Source organism: Scophthalmus maximus, chromosome 1 (genome assembly GCF_022379125.1).
Source record: "Scophthalmus maximus strain ysfricsl-2021 chromosome 1, ASM2237912v1, whole genome shotgun sequence".
Classification (NCBI taxonomy): domain Eukaryota; kingdom Metazoa; phylum Chordata; class Actinopteri; order Pleuronectiformes; family Scophthalmidae; genus Scophthalmus; species Scophthalmus maximus.
Genome location: NC_061515.1, coordinates 14,592,733 through 14,607,935, shown reverse-complemented (window position 1 = coordinate 14,607,935; position 15,203 = coordinate 14,592,733). Strand labels below are relative to the sequence as shown.

Sequence of the window (15,203 nt, the reverse complement as noted above, 5' to 3'; positions counted from 1 at the left end):
TGCACACACCCTCCAAACCCCCCAGGCCTCATCTACACCCCCTCCATCCCTCCAGTAGCCAGGGCCCCAGACGGTAATCCACCCCAGTGCTCCTCATCCTTTCATGTATTGATTTCCTCTCCTGCGCCACGGTTACATGTCGCACCCACGTCATTGGGTCCCGGCTGCTTCTGCTGCCCCCCCTCCCCTCTCTACCTCACCCATCCACCCCCCTACACCACCATCACCACACACCCCATCTTCAACAACAACAACAACTAAAAGAGGAAGTGGGGGGCGGGGGGTACAACCCAACCCATCCAGGGAGAGAAGGACATAGAGGGGAGGAAAAAAAGAGTGAGATGGGAAATGAAGGGAGGAAAAAGAGGGCAGATAAAGCACTGCAGTATTTCAGCAAAGCAACCAGCATTTTACAGGGTCAGAAACAAACAGGGGAGGATGGAGAGAGAAATAACAGGGGGAAAAAATCTGCCCCTGGGGGGTTGCAGAGGATATTGTGGAAATTATCAGAGTGCGACACATGCTGGAAGTCCATGGCGAGAGATTTATTTCGAATTTGTCTTTGACAGTGAAATTCATCACCGAGTTGGCCCGTATCTGTTCTAATTTCACAGACACCTTTGGATGACTACAAGGAGGCACGGTTCCATTTTGTAAGACAGAAAAAAATATATAGTTAATTATCAATGCTGCAATGATGGGTTTATTAATCTATAAGTCAATATACAAAAAATTAATTAATTACAATTTTGATGAGTTATTAGTTGTTGAAGTCATTTTCTGAGAATTATGCCAGAATTCTGTGGACCTGGAATTTTGGATTGTTGGTCGGACAAAACAGATGTTTGTAGATGTCACCTTGGACTTTCAGAATTTCTCAGAATCGACATTGTGATCTAAAACAGTCATTTCATGCAGACCTACTCATAATACACAATAATGTTGTCTCAGAAATATAAAGACTCCGGTCCGCTCAAGCAAAAAAGGATCCTATTCTTAAATGATATAATTATATACACCACGGTATGTCTCAAATTTACCAAGTGTCAATGTTCTCTCACTTTTGTACAAAACTTTGAAGATGCATTTGTGTTTTGTGATTGATTTTTGTGATAAATATGTGCTCAAAAGTGTATCTCAGTGTGTGTGTGTGTGTGTGTGTGTGTGTGTGTGTGTGTGTGTGTGCGTGCGTGCGTGCGTGCGAGATCCCTGTGTGAGCAGATGAACTATGAATGAGACTGCAGCCTGGGAGTACGACAGGTCAAGGTTATGTTACGAGTGTGTATTGGACAAATTGTGTGTCTGTCTCTGTGAGCGTGTGAGAGCTGTCTGTTAGCTCAAGAGAGTGTGTGCGTGTGTGTGTGTGCGCTGAGTCCGCGGGTTTTCACAACTAGCCTGCATGTGTGTCTGTCCATGTGTTATCTCACATGAGTACAGACACATATTCTTCATTTATCCATGTGTTTTCAAACTAGCGCGTGTGTGTATGCGTGTGCGTGTGTGTGTGTGTGTGCATATGTGTGAGTGTGTGCTGTAAGGCGGTCCCTATCACCAGAGCAAACACAGGCCCCATCACTTCAGAGCAAACAGCAGCTCGGCACAGCGTATGCATTTTAAACACTTTATCTCTCATTGTCTCGAAAACACACACACTGCCATGAAATAATATGTTATTTTTCATTTTCTGTAGATGCAAACTGGAGTCTGAAAATGTAAACATTAAAAGCTTGCGCAAAACAGTCTCCTCTGTCAGTGTCATCATCATCATTTTCATCATCATCATCACTGTTGTTGCCAGCTCTATCATCATAATAATGCAGCTTTAAAGAGCACTCTTTAAAACATCATACAATTAATGTCACTGCAGCGCAGCATTACATGATCACAATGGTGACAATAGTGATATTGAAGGATTTTTTCTCTGCGTGGTGGACAATGGTTGCTTTTCCTTGCTTGCCATTTGAAAGCACTTATCTAAAGTGGATCTAAGTAGAGAAAATTGTAATTGCAACACAGTAACGCTATATGTGGTCCGAGTATATTGTGTGTTGGGCAAGACACGCTGTACACCGAGACAGAAAAGCAGCAAATGACTTTAGAAAAGATTGCGCCCAGTGGTCAAGTATGGGCGCAATAATATAAAATTGCTATCAACTGAACGTCTGCATTTAAGCCCCGACACTTAAGCCAAGTAAAGGTCAAACGCACGCAGATACAAAAATATATAAGTGTTCCTGTGCACAGATTTAAGAAGATGTGGTTCAGCTCACATTTACTTTATCGCACGTGCACACGCGCACATTCAAACGTACGCGCGTGCGCGCACGGAGACACGCACACGCACACACACAGCCTCGGATACAGCCAATTAGGTACACCACCTTCAGAGAAACACCAGTGGGCATGTAAGATTCGGAGTCCAGAGGGCCTCTAAAGCCTAACACAGTCATAAGCCAGAAATAACACACACACGTCTCCAGTAGGCTCTGCAGACCATGTGAAACAGCAAGGCAAAGACAAAACACTCCATTCCATCTCTGACATTTCCAATATCTGTCTATTCCTCATAAACCTCTGTACGCTCATAAAGTGACTCATTCTTCACAGATGAACATGTTCCACCTGGGTGGTTAGCAGGCCGGCAACCCACTGCCACTACCTCCTAATGCGTGTAATAATTACTACATCTCTGGATTTCTTTATAGCCTTTCGACCCCACGGACACAGTCGGACATGCTGAAGGTGGAAGGGCTCAAACCATTACAATATATTTTAGATTTGAAATATTTCTTTAAAAGAGTTTGAATGTAAAATCAATCTGTACTGTTTGCTGTTTTGTTTGTTCTCTGGCCTTATTTACCTCCACATTGTTGGTGAACCTCTTTCACTTAACCTCCCATTGCAGCTCATAACTCTGCCCCCCCCCCCCCCTCCACCTCCTGCTCTTCCTCTCCTCTCACTCTGTTAATTCACTACACTGTCACCAGCCAGTGTATTTACCTAACACCAATCTTTCTCCTCTCCCCTCTTCCGATGCTCCTCTCCTCTCAATCCTTCTCTCCATCTCTGCCCCTGTGAGCGGTGAGACTATGTGAGTGAGTGTGCAGGAGATTTAGAGCGAGGATCAATAAGAAATTTAAAAATCAATGCACTTAGCGCCAGGAAATCAATGGGCCTAATCGGGATGCCAATCGGCCCAGTCAAAACAATTAAGAGGGAAGAAAAATGTTTAACAACCTCCTCTCTCTTGCTTACATAGACACAGGGGAGAGAGGGGAGAGAGTGACGGAGGCCTAAAGTGGAATATCAGAGGCAGACAGAGAGGGACGAGATGGAGTGATATATCGGAAGGAAAGGCTCAGGAGAAAATGCTCAAAGCTTAGACCCAAAGAAAGCAGGATTGAAGGGAGGGGCGGACAGAGGCAGGGAGCCAGGGACAGGGCTGGAGATAAAGAACAGTAAAAGGAAGCATATGATGCAGTGGGGTGACAGTTATGAAGGACAACAGAGGAGACCAGGAAAAGTTGAAGGATATGGAAGGCAGGACACAGACGCCGTTCTCATCCATTTTTCGTGCAAATATTCTGCCGTTAGTTCCAGGAAGAAAAAGTGACATGTATCCGAGCTGAGGGTTATAAATAAGGTTATGGTTTGTGATCAGAAACACAAAAAGCAATACCCTCCCTGTGGAAGTGGTGCAATTTGGTTCATCAAAGGAATCCAAACCAGCTGCTCCCTATGGTCAAAGACAGTACAGTGTAGCACTGATCCTCGCCAGACGGCCAATCAACTGACAGTCGAATCACAAACAGCCAACACTTCCAAATCAGCGACATCAAAAAGAGACTTTTTGCTCCCCGTCGAAGCGTCCAATCATACCGAATGTTTGTCGGCCCAGACGCCCAATGAGGAAGCTGCAGTGGACTGCAGGAATCGCAGAACGGGTTGGTGGGTGGTGGGGGGTCTAATTTGGGGTCAATCAATAGATCTCCCCTCTCTCTATCTTCCGCCTGTTGCCACGCTAAAATCAATGGGAAAGCCAATAGTTCCCCGCCCCAGTGTGGATTAGTGAACACACAACTAATCAGCCAGTCACTGAAACTGACATCTCAGCTATTAACCTATTGATACAGGAGACACGTGTTGAACACACACGCACACACACTCCAGTACAAACATCTGTGCTGCTGTAATGATGAGGGGAAATACCTTAAGACGTGGCCACACAAACAGGCTGAAAGGCTCTTTGAAGGGTAAACTGTGTCTGAACAGAAGGAACATTCATTGTAACTCTTACAATATGTATCATAGACTATTTGAAATATAGATTATATCTATAGCATAAATATAAGGCCTTCTTTGCACGCATCATCTATGCCCAGTGGTGTAAGTAAGAAGAAGCCGCCGAGCAGTAGAAGTAAGGTGTTTAACAATTAAAGGGACCGATGACTTCAACAATGTCCTCTGATTCGGTGGCAGCCGGCAGCCATTTAGATTTTTTTCTCGCTTCTCTTTCCTCCAGTTCGACAACACATCACGTGCCTCATCTTTTCTGTGGGATCACAGGCTCTGAGGGTCAAGGGGGGGGGGGGGGGGGGGGGCTCAAAATGACCCTGTGTGGACGCCAGCTTCACTCTAATTCAGGATTCAGCCACTGGCCAGCCACCACCGGCCTCCATTAAGAAAAAGAGGGAGTATTTGTTGGAGAGGTGGGGGAGAAGTGTGCTCGCTTGTAACATGGTGGCACTGCCGGTTCAGACTGATATATAAATTGGACATAAAAATTTTAAAAAAGTGTTTTTTAAATAACTGGTTGTCGGAACAGTGTGATAGCAAACAGCAGACAAATGCTGGAAAAACATTAGGATTTTCTGGAGTTACCTTTGACTGTAATGCACGCAGCTGATTAGTGAAACATCTCACAGAGAAGCTGATAAGTGATTTCAAACGCGCCTGTCAAAAATCACATTAAAGACAATAGATCGCAGAGGGTTTTTTTGTGCCAAAAACACCTCACTCCTCAGGAAGATAAAATAATATGTACCTGGCTCTTAAGAGGAGCACTACACAGGAATCATTTTTCAAAAATAACAGCCTGACTAGCTTTCATCCCTTACTTTTGAAAGCCCTCTTGTTTTCTGAGATTGCCTCTCCTTCCTCTGTTCTTCCTCCCCTCCCTCTCCCCTCTCTGTCATGTTTTAGTTTTCATATGTTGGTTTTGTTCTTCCTCATTTTCCCCTTGTGTAAAAAAATGAAAGGCTGAAAATAGGATGAGTGAGGGGGGGAAAAAAGGCAGGAGGCAAAAGCAAGCGACTGTACATCGGTGAAATCACTGTCTGCAGTGCTGAGACTCTTCTCTTCTCTGCACTGACAGTTACGGACTACGATACAGCCCCGAACCCCATCCATATACATCATACTCTGCAAATCAAACTGTATCCATAGACAATGCAAAATGCTCCCGTTGGCCAGTGCTGAATTACTGTATACCAATGTGGTATTCTGACAGCATGACCAGAGGAGCAGCATTGATCAGCTGCATAAAAAAAAACACCCGTTCAAATCGCATTCAGATGTACAAGTTATATGAAAAGCTAAACCCAGCCCATGCATGTTTTTTGAATTAGTTATCAGCCATGCACATTGTAGTGTGACAGGCTGGCGAGGCAAAGCAAGGATAAATGTCTGTCTTTTTCCTATCTCTACCTTCTTGCTTCTTGACATCCTTTCAGCAATCCTTTTTCACACGTTAAATGCACCAAGAGAATGGAAGTGAGAGGCGTGGGGTGTGGAGTGGATTTTGTGTTTTTTATTTTATTTTTTGTCCATAGACTTTATTTCCACGGTGGACCCAGCATGAGAGGCAGGCAGTCATGGCTGGGTCGACATGATTCTACATTTAGGCCTAATCCACACCTCTTCCTCCACACTGTTGTGGTTATGATGGAGTTGGAGCGAGAAACTTATTGAAAGAGAGAGAGGGAGAGGGAGAGAGACTTAGAGGAATATAGGGAGGGAGAGAGAGAAAGTCTGGCGGGGTATTGTTGAGATGTCCAGGCAAGTCCGGATGCATTGGTTCCGTATAACATTCCTATTCCACTTCCAACAGGCGGATGCTGCCACTCTGAGAGAACGCAATCCTGATTTCTCGCTTGAGACCCAATATCTGCACCATACAAATAGGAGGATATGGGAGGGAATGCGATACAGACTATATGGAATATGGCTCTTTCTTCTTATCCTGCTCAGCCATATTGATGTTTTTGAGCCTTTCATTGCTCAGCCAAAATGAAGTCTTTCAGGGGCCGGAGCCATTGACAGATTAGGAAAACATATCGTATTTTGTAGGACATGACAGAGGCTCTGTTGTTATCTGAATAATATGAGCAGTGCTGAGGTGGCACGGAAACACAATTTGTGAAACATTGTGTGGGTAAACTCAGGGGTGAAATTACAGCCTCCTCTCACAGACAGAAAAGTCCAACCGTGGAAGTGAAAGTAGTTTTCATTGTGGCTGTTACATCAATTTTGCTTTTTGCATTTTTTTTGCTTTTTTAATGATCAACTTGCAAAGGGGGTGGGGTGGGGGGTTAACTTTCAGTCCATGATTATGCTTTAATAACTACAACCTAAAGAGGGAAGGTTGAAAACGTTGATGGCAACACTGCCGATCCCTCGCACAATGGAGAACATATAGGGGTGCAAATCACTTGGACCAAATCACAGAAAATTGATCATTTGATCATCAGCAGCATTGTGACAGCTGCATGGTGATTTCCAAAAGGTCTAGCGGATTTATTTATTTTTTACTGATTAATTGTGATGGTGACAATAGTGACATTTAAATCAGGCTGCAGTGATGACCAGCAAGCACCAGAGTGAACAGGGATGCTGGGCAGAGTTGTGGTGGCCAAAACAGGATGTGTGGCTGATAACAAAGAAAACAACAGGGGGGGGGGGGGGGGGGGGGGGACTGGGAAAAAAAAAAAAGGTTGAAGAGATGAAGGAGAGAAAATAAGGTGTGCTGCAGTCATCTGGAGTGTGTAAAAGGGTTATGCTGAGAGGTGGCATGTTCAGAAGCGATAGACAGAGAGGAGAAGAGGGAGGAGGTGGGTAACAGAGAGGTACAAGGAGAACAATTGAAAAGGGCTGGTCGAGAGGGAAGGAGAGATTTGGGATTAAGGAATGAGTGTGGGGTAAAAGGAGGAGGATTATGGGGTTCTGGGGAGAGAAGGACAAAGTGAGATGCAGGCGGGATAGAGGAGGAGGAAACAAGTGGAGGAAGAGACACGGAGAGAGAGGAACTGCACAGGGCTTTTGACGGAGAGAGCAGTGATAAAAAGATGTATTTTTCCCTGCTTCCTCTGTTGTCCTCCCTCTCCTCCGGGTAACTTCCCGCTGCTCTCCCCCTCTCTGCTGCCTTCCTCCTCTGTCTGACACAGTGGGAAGACAGGTAGGGGGCCTAATGGAGCCGGACACAGCGGCCGCTCTCTGCTGACCCCCACAGGCGGAAAGGGGGCACTGCAGGACTCTGCTGACCAGCCCGGCCGAGATCCGCCTCAACTCGACTCTCCGCCGGAGCGGCCATCAATCCGCCACAAAGGCCCGGAGGAGGCTGGGGGAGATGGGACGAGAGGCAAGGGGAATGTGCTCCTGCGATGCTCAATGTGTATCACACGACTCTAACACTGTCGAGAATATGGGGCTGTGATTCGTGCTGGGGACGAGAGGAAATGAGCGAGGTGCTGTGGTGACTTGTGCCCGTGACGATCAGTGTAGAAAATCCCCCTTAAAATCTGGTAATATTGTTAAGAAATATGGGATCATAAGATGAATAAATATTTTTCCGTCTGATAACATCAATGGTACTGAAATGCTCGGTGAACTTATAAGTTGATCAGACAGATTGGTTCTACGAGAATAAATGTAACGATTTGTAAATGTAATGTATCCCCCCCCCCCAATCATTTAGATAATTCAACAAGAAACAATACCAGGCACTCGCTTGTTTAACGTTCACAAATGTAAAAAGAAAAATATATTTTTTAAATCAGCTCACTTTCATATTCTTATTTTTGATTTTGATTTTTGGGAGAGTCTGACAACTTGTGATGGTATTTATTATAATTTTCGACAATTTAAAAACTACACTGATTTAAAATTACTCCACGAAGAAAGTGAACACTGGCAGACAATAAGCAAAGTTGCAAAGTGGAGAATTACATTTTCAGAATAACATTTTCATGGAACCTTTGTGATATTTATTATGTTACTTAACATTTGACTTAATGTGAACTGTTACATAATAGTAAAAATAATTTCTTACAACCGGATGCCGCTTGTACATCTGCTGATTTTCTTTATCACTTAATAGTGAATTTCTTTGAGTGCAGCTGGCATTTTTAATTTTTTTTGCTGTTAAAAAAAGCTAAATTGCTGCTAAATCATTGTTAAATCAACACAGATCATGACGACAGCTCGTCCACTATTCTTCTTTCCTAGTTTGAACCTCCAGATATACTTTCCAAACACCAGGCCTCGAAAGACACTCCAAATCAAATAAACTTGAGAGAAGACAAAACATCCTTTGACTTGGTCCCCACTCTACATTCTGGCTGTATGATATACTTTTAAGGAAATCCTCAGAGGGGTTGACGTGGTAACAGCCACGGACAGAAGCTATAGGCCATGGGTGTGGCAGGGTGGCAGGGTGCCCGGGTGGGAGCACATCCCGGGTCCAAATCTGTGGCAGTAGGGGCTGACCGCTGTGCTACGTCCTGCAGGTAAAATGGATGAGGGTCAGCATGTTGGGGGAGACTCTACCTCCCTGGTCATTGTGTGGGGGGAGGTACTCATTACAGACTGACCGTTATGGTGACAAGCGGTGACACACTGAGGCTTCACTCTGGGGAATTGGATGGTGGACAGAGGACGGGATGTGCAAAGGTTGTGTGGACATTGTTTACGTCAATGCATTGTTCTTCTTTTTTTTTACTCTATATACATTAAGGTAGCTATGTGCGTACACGTGCAATTGTGATTCTGTTTCACTGCGTGTGTGTGTGTGTGTGTGTGTGTGTGTGTGTGTGTGTGTGTGTGTGTGTGTGTGTGTGTCCAGGCTAGATAGCACATATTTGCTAATCTGTAGGGGGTAGCAGGAGGAAGGGGATTGGGTCATAAGCCGGGGTCAGGTGTTAATTCACTGCTTCAAACCAGAGCCAAGCACCAAAACCAGGGGAGACCGGGAGACAAAAACTACAAGGATGTATTTAAGGTCCACTGTGGTGTCTCTCGTCCTGTCATTTTCCTCTTTGGATTCCGCTTCACTCTTGCTTTGCCCCCCTTCTGTCCTAAATTTCACCTCGTCTCATTCCATCCCTAGCCCTATCCCCATCCTCTCCTCTCCCTGGCCGGTCCAGTACGCTGCTTCCTCCCCCAGCTGTTAGGCCCCCAAAGGTCAGTCCGTCTGCAGGGTCATCAGTCTGGGATGAAGCTGAACTCTGACACCGAGCCCTTGATGTATTCCAACCACAAACCCGCAGACACACTCACATAATGGGCATGTGTGGTCTCACAAGAGCCCCGTTTCATTGTGGTCATTTTTGATCAATTTATCACTTCTCCTTTGTCACTTATTGAAGTCCTGTCTGCGGCGGCAAAGCCATGGTCTGCGGCCGCCTGCTGCACTTGCTGAGTGGTCACGCAGAGAAAAGACAACACCTTCAACGACAGGATCTTTGCAGATGATTAATCCAATCACCATTTATCAGCTAATCGATGCAGCGATGATCACAAACTGCCCATTGATTATATTCAATAACCACAATTGATACGTGACTACATGGGGGGGGGACACTCCTCCTTGAGAAAGACGCAGGAGACCAGAAGCCCGGACGTGTGTGTACACACACAACCAGAAAAAAGAAAAATATATCAGCAACACCCCATTCCAGATTTCAGGATTTTTGACCTATAGTTTTCCTCTATGACAAACTGGCCTTCCTGGAAATATTTACCGAATTTAGTCAACAAGGATACTAACAATTTATTGGACTTTCAATTTTATATTTTCTCTGTAGCAATGTGCCTTTTAAATCTATATGCCCATTTATCAAAATTATTAAATACAATTTAAAAAACTAAATTTTGTTCACAACATGCCATAAACAAAGGTAAGCCTATATATCTTTGAAAATGTATATCAAATATATATATTTTCCCCTCCAAAATAATGTCCAGCAAAACAGACATTTCTGACAGATATTATTGGAAACATATGCAGTACTCTTCGTCTGTCAAACTTTTCTATTCAGGCAAAGATCGTATTAATTTATTCAGCCATACACCGGTCACTGCTGGTCCCTTCTTACCACAACAACGACGCGTCGTGCAACTGCAATCTTTCCGGCTTAATTGAGGGACTGGCCAGGCGACCTTTGACCCGCTGGTCATTACCGCATTGTGCACCGGGCCGCGGAGGAGCCGCCGCGCCATTCGGGAGGGGAGTCGTGTGCAGAAAATGGATTCATTTCGTTTGGCCCGTGGTGCTCGACACCGCCTGTACCAAAGTGGCCAGTACCAAAAAATATACAGAAAGAAAAAAAAAAAAAGAACCCCCACATCAAAGCTTCATAAGACCAGAACTGAGCCAATAAACCGTTTATGGAATGATGCTCTCAGACACAGACTTTAACATAAACCATAAAATTGACTGTATCGGTCGCGCGGTCTGTTTCAAGTCGATAAGGTGCGGGACGGGGGGTCAGGGTGCCACTCCTGCAGAAACAGTCCCACCTCATCCGCAGACGTGTGACAGTCGCCTCAATCCTGTTTGGATAATCTGGCAAATATTACTACTACTACTAATAATTTCTCCAGGAACACACTGCTTTAAAAGAAAAAAGAAAAAGAAGAAGCCATGCACAATTACAGACGGATGATTTTTACAAAGATATGTGAATACCAGCTTGCACTTTAATGCAGGTGTTTAAATGTGCAGGTGTCACCACTTGGTCCCATAGCCTTTCAGTATTTGTCTTATTGATTTGATAACCTGATTATTATTTTAAAAAACTTTGTCAAACTTCAAGTGTAACAGACATTTCTCGTCTTAAAGATATAGATTTATAAGCGACTGAATTTACCTCTTATATTCACTTTATACATTTTCCCCGGAAAAAATAAAAGGGAAAAGGAAACGTTTTTAGAACACAAAGGCTAGATGTTTTTCAAATACCATAGGTTATATATTAAAGACTGTCTGAATTCTTATTTTTTTATCATATGCACACGCGTCCGCTCGAGTTTCTGGTTTATTCTAAGGCGATAAACTGCATCTGTTTCGAAGCTGTCTATGTTTTGTATTTGCATGAAGGCGACATTTCAATATTCCTCGAAATAAAAGCTTGGCGATGTGTTATGCAAAATAAGTATTACTACAAGCGAAATACCCACATTCAGATGTAGATGAAACAGTTGGCCAGTTGTTTGGAAATATTCTGGAACTTTATCGCAAAGCATTTTGAATAACTTGGAAATTAAAATCGGAATTTTGAAACACCCTCAAACTGTCGGCTGACGATCCACATTCTCAGTTTACCTCAATGACATTAGAAATGCTGCAAAAATAAATAGTAAGCGGGCCTATAATGTTTTTAATTCACTTATTTAAATAATATGCATACGACATGCTTAGACATTTTAGAGCGACGGGATCTGAAGCAAAAGCAGTAACATTGAAAGAATTGTGAAATAATCTTGGAATCGTGGTATTAAAATATTGACATGCAAAACAAAGAAATATGCATTCATATTCAGATATTCTCTAAACATTAACACCTACATCTTATCGATTTCAACTGCGACATGAGGTCAAACGTGTCCGGTGTGATCAATAACTCGACATGCTTCCATCAAACAACCAATAACAAAACGATTTGGACATTTTTGGGCTTCAGATGCAAAGCAACAGTGTGAATATCACATCGCAGCCGCAGGACATTTCAAATACACTTCGCTTTTAATTTGATTTAATTAAAATAATATTTTTTGTGACAGCTACAAGACAACAAAATGCAAATATTCAAAATTACGCAGATGATTTTGAATAGCGTACTAAAGCGCGAGCGCAAGCGCGCACTCTCACTCTCACTCACTCACTCACTCACTCTCTCACACACACACACACACACACACACTGTGGCATATTATTGATATTAAATTACAGTGATGGTAATAGACGGAATATATGGAAGAGACTCAAAACTACAGAGGAGCCTCATCAAAATTAGTCAACATCCGCAAAGAGAGCACGAGAAATGAAACATGTCCATAGTGCCACAAGAAAACGTTTGGACACGTTAAACAAAAACATGCATGTATTTTAACACATTATTGTTATGATGTAGGTAAATCCAGGGTTTGTAATACAGTGCGAAGTAACTCCATGTGTTTCTACGTGCAGCAGCTTTGACCATGCAAGTGTAGTGACTTTAATGAGACAAGTAATTCCGAATAAAATTCGTGCAATAAAAGCAACCTGGGAAAAATACATTTTCTAAATGCATGACGGGTTAGATATCCAAAACAGAAATGTGTCACTTTCAGAGCTGCAGTGTTAACGAGAACTGTCTGCTGAGCAAAACGTGCAGTGTTCGGGTCTCGTGGGGTTTGAGTCATGTGCGCACTGTGCTTTACACTCCACATGCTCGCCTTGTTTCATAACTGCTCACACTTATGTTTGCGTGTGTTTTTTCATATTGATAAACCTATATGTCACCTCAAGACAGAGACGTCACAAATTCCCAGTTTCAAATTATCCTACAAACTTGGACGAGCTGTGCAAAGACCCAATGTCCCGATTAGGGTATTTACATCACACGATCTAAGATGTAACCTTGGGGCAGTGTAATCAGAAAACTTAACAAAAATAGAAAAAATAATTTCCCTCCTTAACATATTTATTCATGAGCATGTGAGGGTCACCGTGTTGAGGTCAGATGAGGCACAATTGAGCCCTGGCCATGACCTTGTGGTGTGTGCATCGTTTTAATTGTGCGTAAAGGTTAAGCAGAAAGGACACCCTCGTGTTTGGAAGCCACGTTTGAACCAAGCGATGGGAATTTAAGGACCAAACGCGGTCGGCACATTGTCAGCACCAAATGCTACCGCAGGTATTAAGCGACAGGCGTTTAAAGGAGATTTTGGTGGTAAATGATGGGATGCAGGGACGCTGCCACGCGTTCCGTCAACGTGGCAGGGGGCCACCGCGGAGCAGTGTGCTGCACAGTCATCGGGGCAGCAGCGTGCCGGCAGCGCAGCGGCCGGGCAGAGCGCCTCGGCTGGGAGGGAGGTGTCCACTGACCGCTCTCCTCCTCTCCTCTGGCGGCTGCGGCTCCCTGCTCGGCCTTATAAAGGCCGTGGATCCCCCCTCCTCTTAATTGATTTTCTCATAATTAACTCAGTCTGTCCATCGATTTCCCTTCTGCGGCCGATCAGCACTCGCCGAGCTCGAGGTGTTGTTGTGCTGTCTGCGGGCATCTGGGTGCCGACGAGCGAGTGTCGACAACATTGATTACAACCCTCGGAGCGCGGGGTGGACTCGGCCGTAAACCGCCGTCGTACAGGCGACATTATGCACCAATTAAGACACAGGTTGCCTATGAACACACACACACACACACACACACACAGACACACACACACACCGCCCGGGCGGCGCGGCACACCCACCTGTGCGTAAAGAGCCTCTTAAATCAACCACGGCCTTTCACAATAAGAAATCAAACGACAAAGAGGAGAACGACTGAACCACAGGACAATGGAGTCTACATCGCTGTCTCTGTTTGGGCATCGGTTCTTCCCTTCGAGCCAAAGCTCCATGCTGCCAGCTGTGCATGAAGTCAAACGTGAGCGGCATCACGCGCAAAGAACACCAAAAATATGAGGACACTGCATTCAGCAGCAACGACGACGACGACAACAACAACAACACCACACACACACACACACACACACACACACACACGTTCACTCACACCGTAGATATGAGGCAAATCATGTGCAATGGCATTCGCAGGTGACGAGAGAAAGCATTGCAGGTGCACAGGAGCTGTGGCGAGACTTCCGCATATGCATAACACAGAGCATATTCCGAATCAAATATTCCCGCGATAATACAACATGCAGAGCAGGCGAGAAGACACGACGCTATTCGTCCACGGAGCAAAGGAGCAAGGGAAGATGAGGACAGGGGTACAGAGAGAGAGAGAGAGAGAGAGAGAGCAAAGAGAGAAGGAGTGAGAGTCGGAACACGAGGGTTGCCCCAGTGAATTAATTTCTTTCTAATCAATAAAAAAAGCCCAGCCCCGCACAAAAAAAATCATTAGGACCGATATTTCTCTACCCCTCTCCCCTCTCTGCGCTGCCTTTTCCCCAGGACGCCGCCGAGGGGAGAGCCTGCCTCCCCAGCAAGTGGAGTAAAACCGTCCGCTTTTTGGAATTGACACTGAACAGAAAAGGATTGTGATGTGAGCAGGAAGAAGGGGAGTGTGTGTTACAGCCGAGGAGAGGAAAGGTGAAAAGACACATGGAGGAAAAGGAGTTCAGTCTGCAGGATGCATATCTGAGCCCCAAACACCCAACAGCCCGCCCCCCAGGAACATTTTCTTGTTGTTTTCTTCTTTTTTTTGTGCATTTGAAAAATTTACCAGTGCTTCCATCGGTGAACGTCTCCATCCCCGCCATGCGAGCAGCCTGTCTGGACAAGAGAGGGATGGAGAGCAAAAAGATGGGGGAGAGGGTACGGGGGAGGCAGAGGTGCATGTAAGGGGGGGCAGTGTGTGTGTGTGTGTGTGTGTGTGTGTGTGTGTGTGTGTGTGTGTGTGTGTGTGTGTGATTTGGGGGGGGTCTGGGTTGAGGGTTCAGCATTAAACTGAGGGGTGGGGGTTCAGAGGAGGGGTGGGGGTGTTTGGGGGCATATGGTTACACCCTAACCTTTCATCTCCCCCTTCTCTCTCTCTCTCTCGCTCTCTCTCTCTCTCTCTCTCTCTCTTCGTCCCTCATTGTCCCTCTTGCTCTCTCCATCTCTCACCCTCAACGTGTGTCTCTCAGTGGTTACCATGGTGACCTGGTGGCTGTGGTGATGCTGCTGAGGAGAAAGAGGCGCGTGCACGTGAGAGAGGGTAGGAAGGAGGGAGGAAGGC

The 15,203-nt window shown here is 44.9% G+C and overlaps 1 protein-coding gene across 3 annotated transcripts in view; it reads right to left on the bottom strand.

Annotated features, from left to right (window-relative positions):
- The window catches only part of pou2f2a (POU class 2 homeobox 2a), a 67,024-nt gene extending 52,264 nt beyond the window's left edge, over positions 1-14,760 (bottom strand). For all 3 annotated transcript variants that reach the window (XM_035641414.2, XM_047331309.1, XM_047331296.1), the window contains exon 1: positions 14,709-14,760. In XM_035641414.2, coding sequence (XP_035497307.2) covers positions 14,709-14,745 — 37 coding nt within the window. In that variant the 5' untranslated portion in view covers positions 14,746-14,760. The remainder of the gene's footprint in view (positions 1-14,708) is intronic.
- Positions 14,761-15,203: the final 443 nt, after the last annotated feature.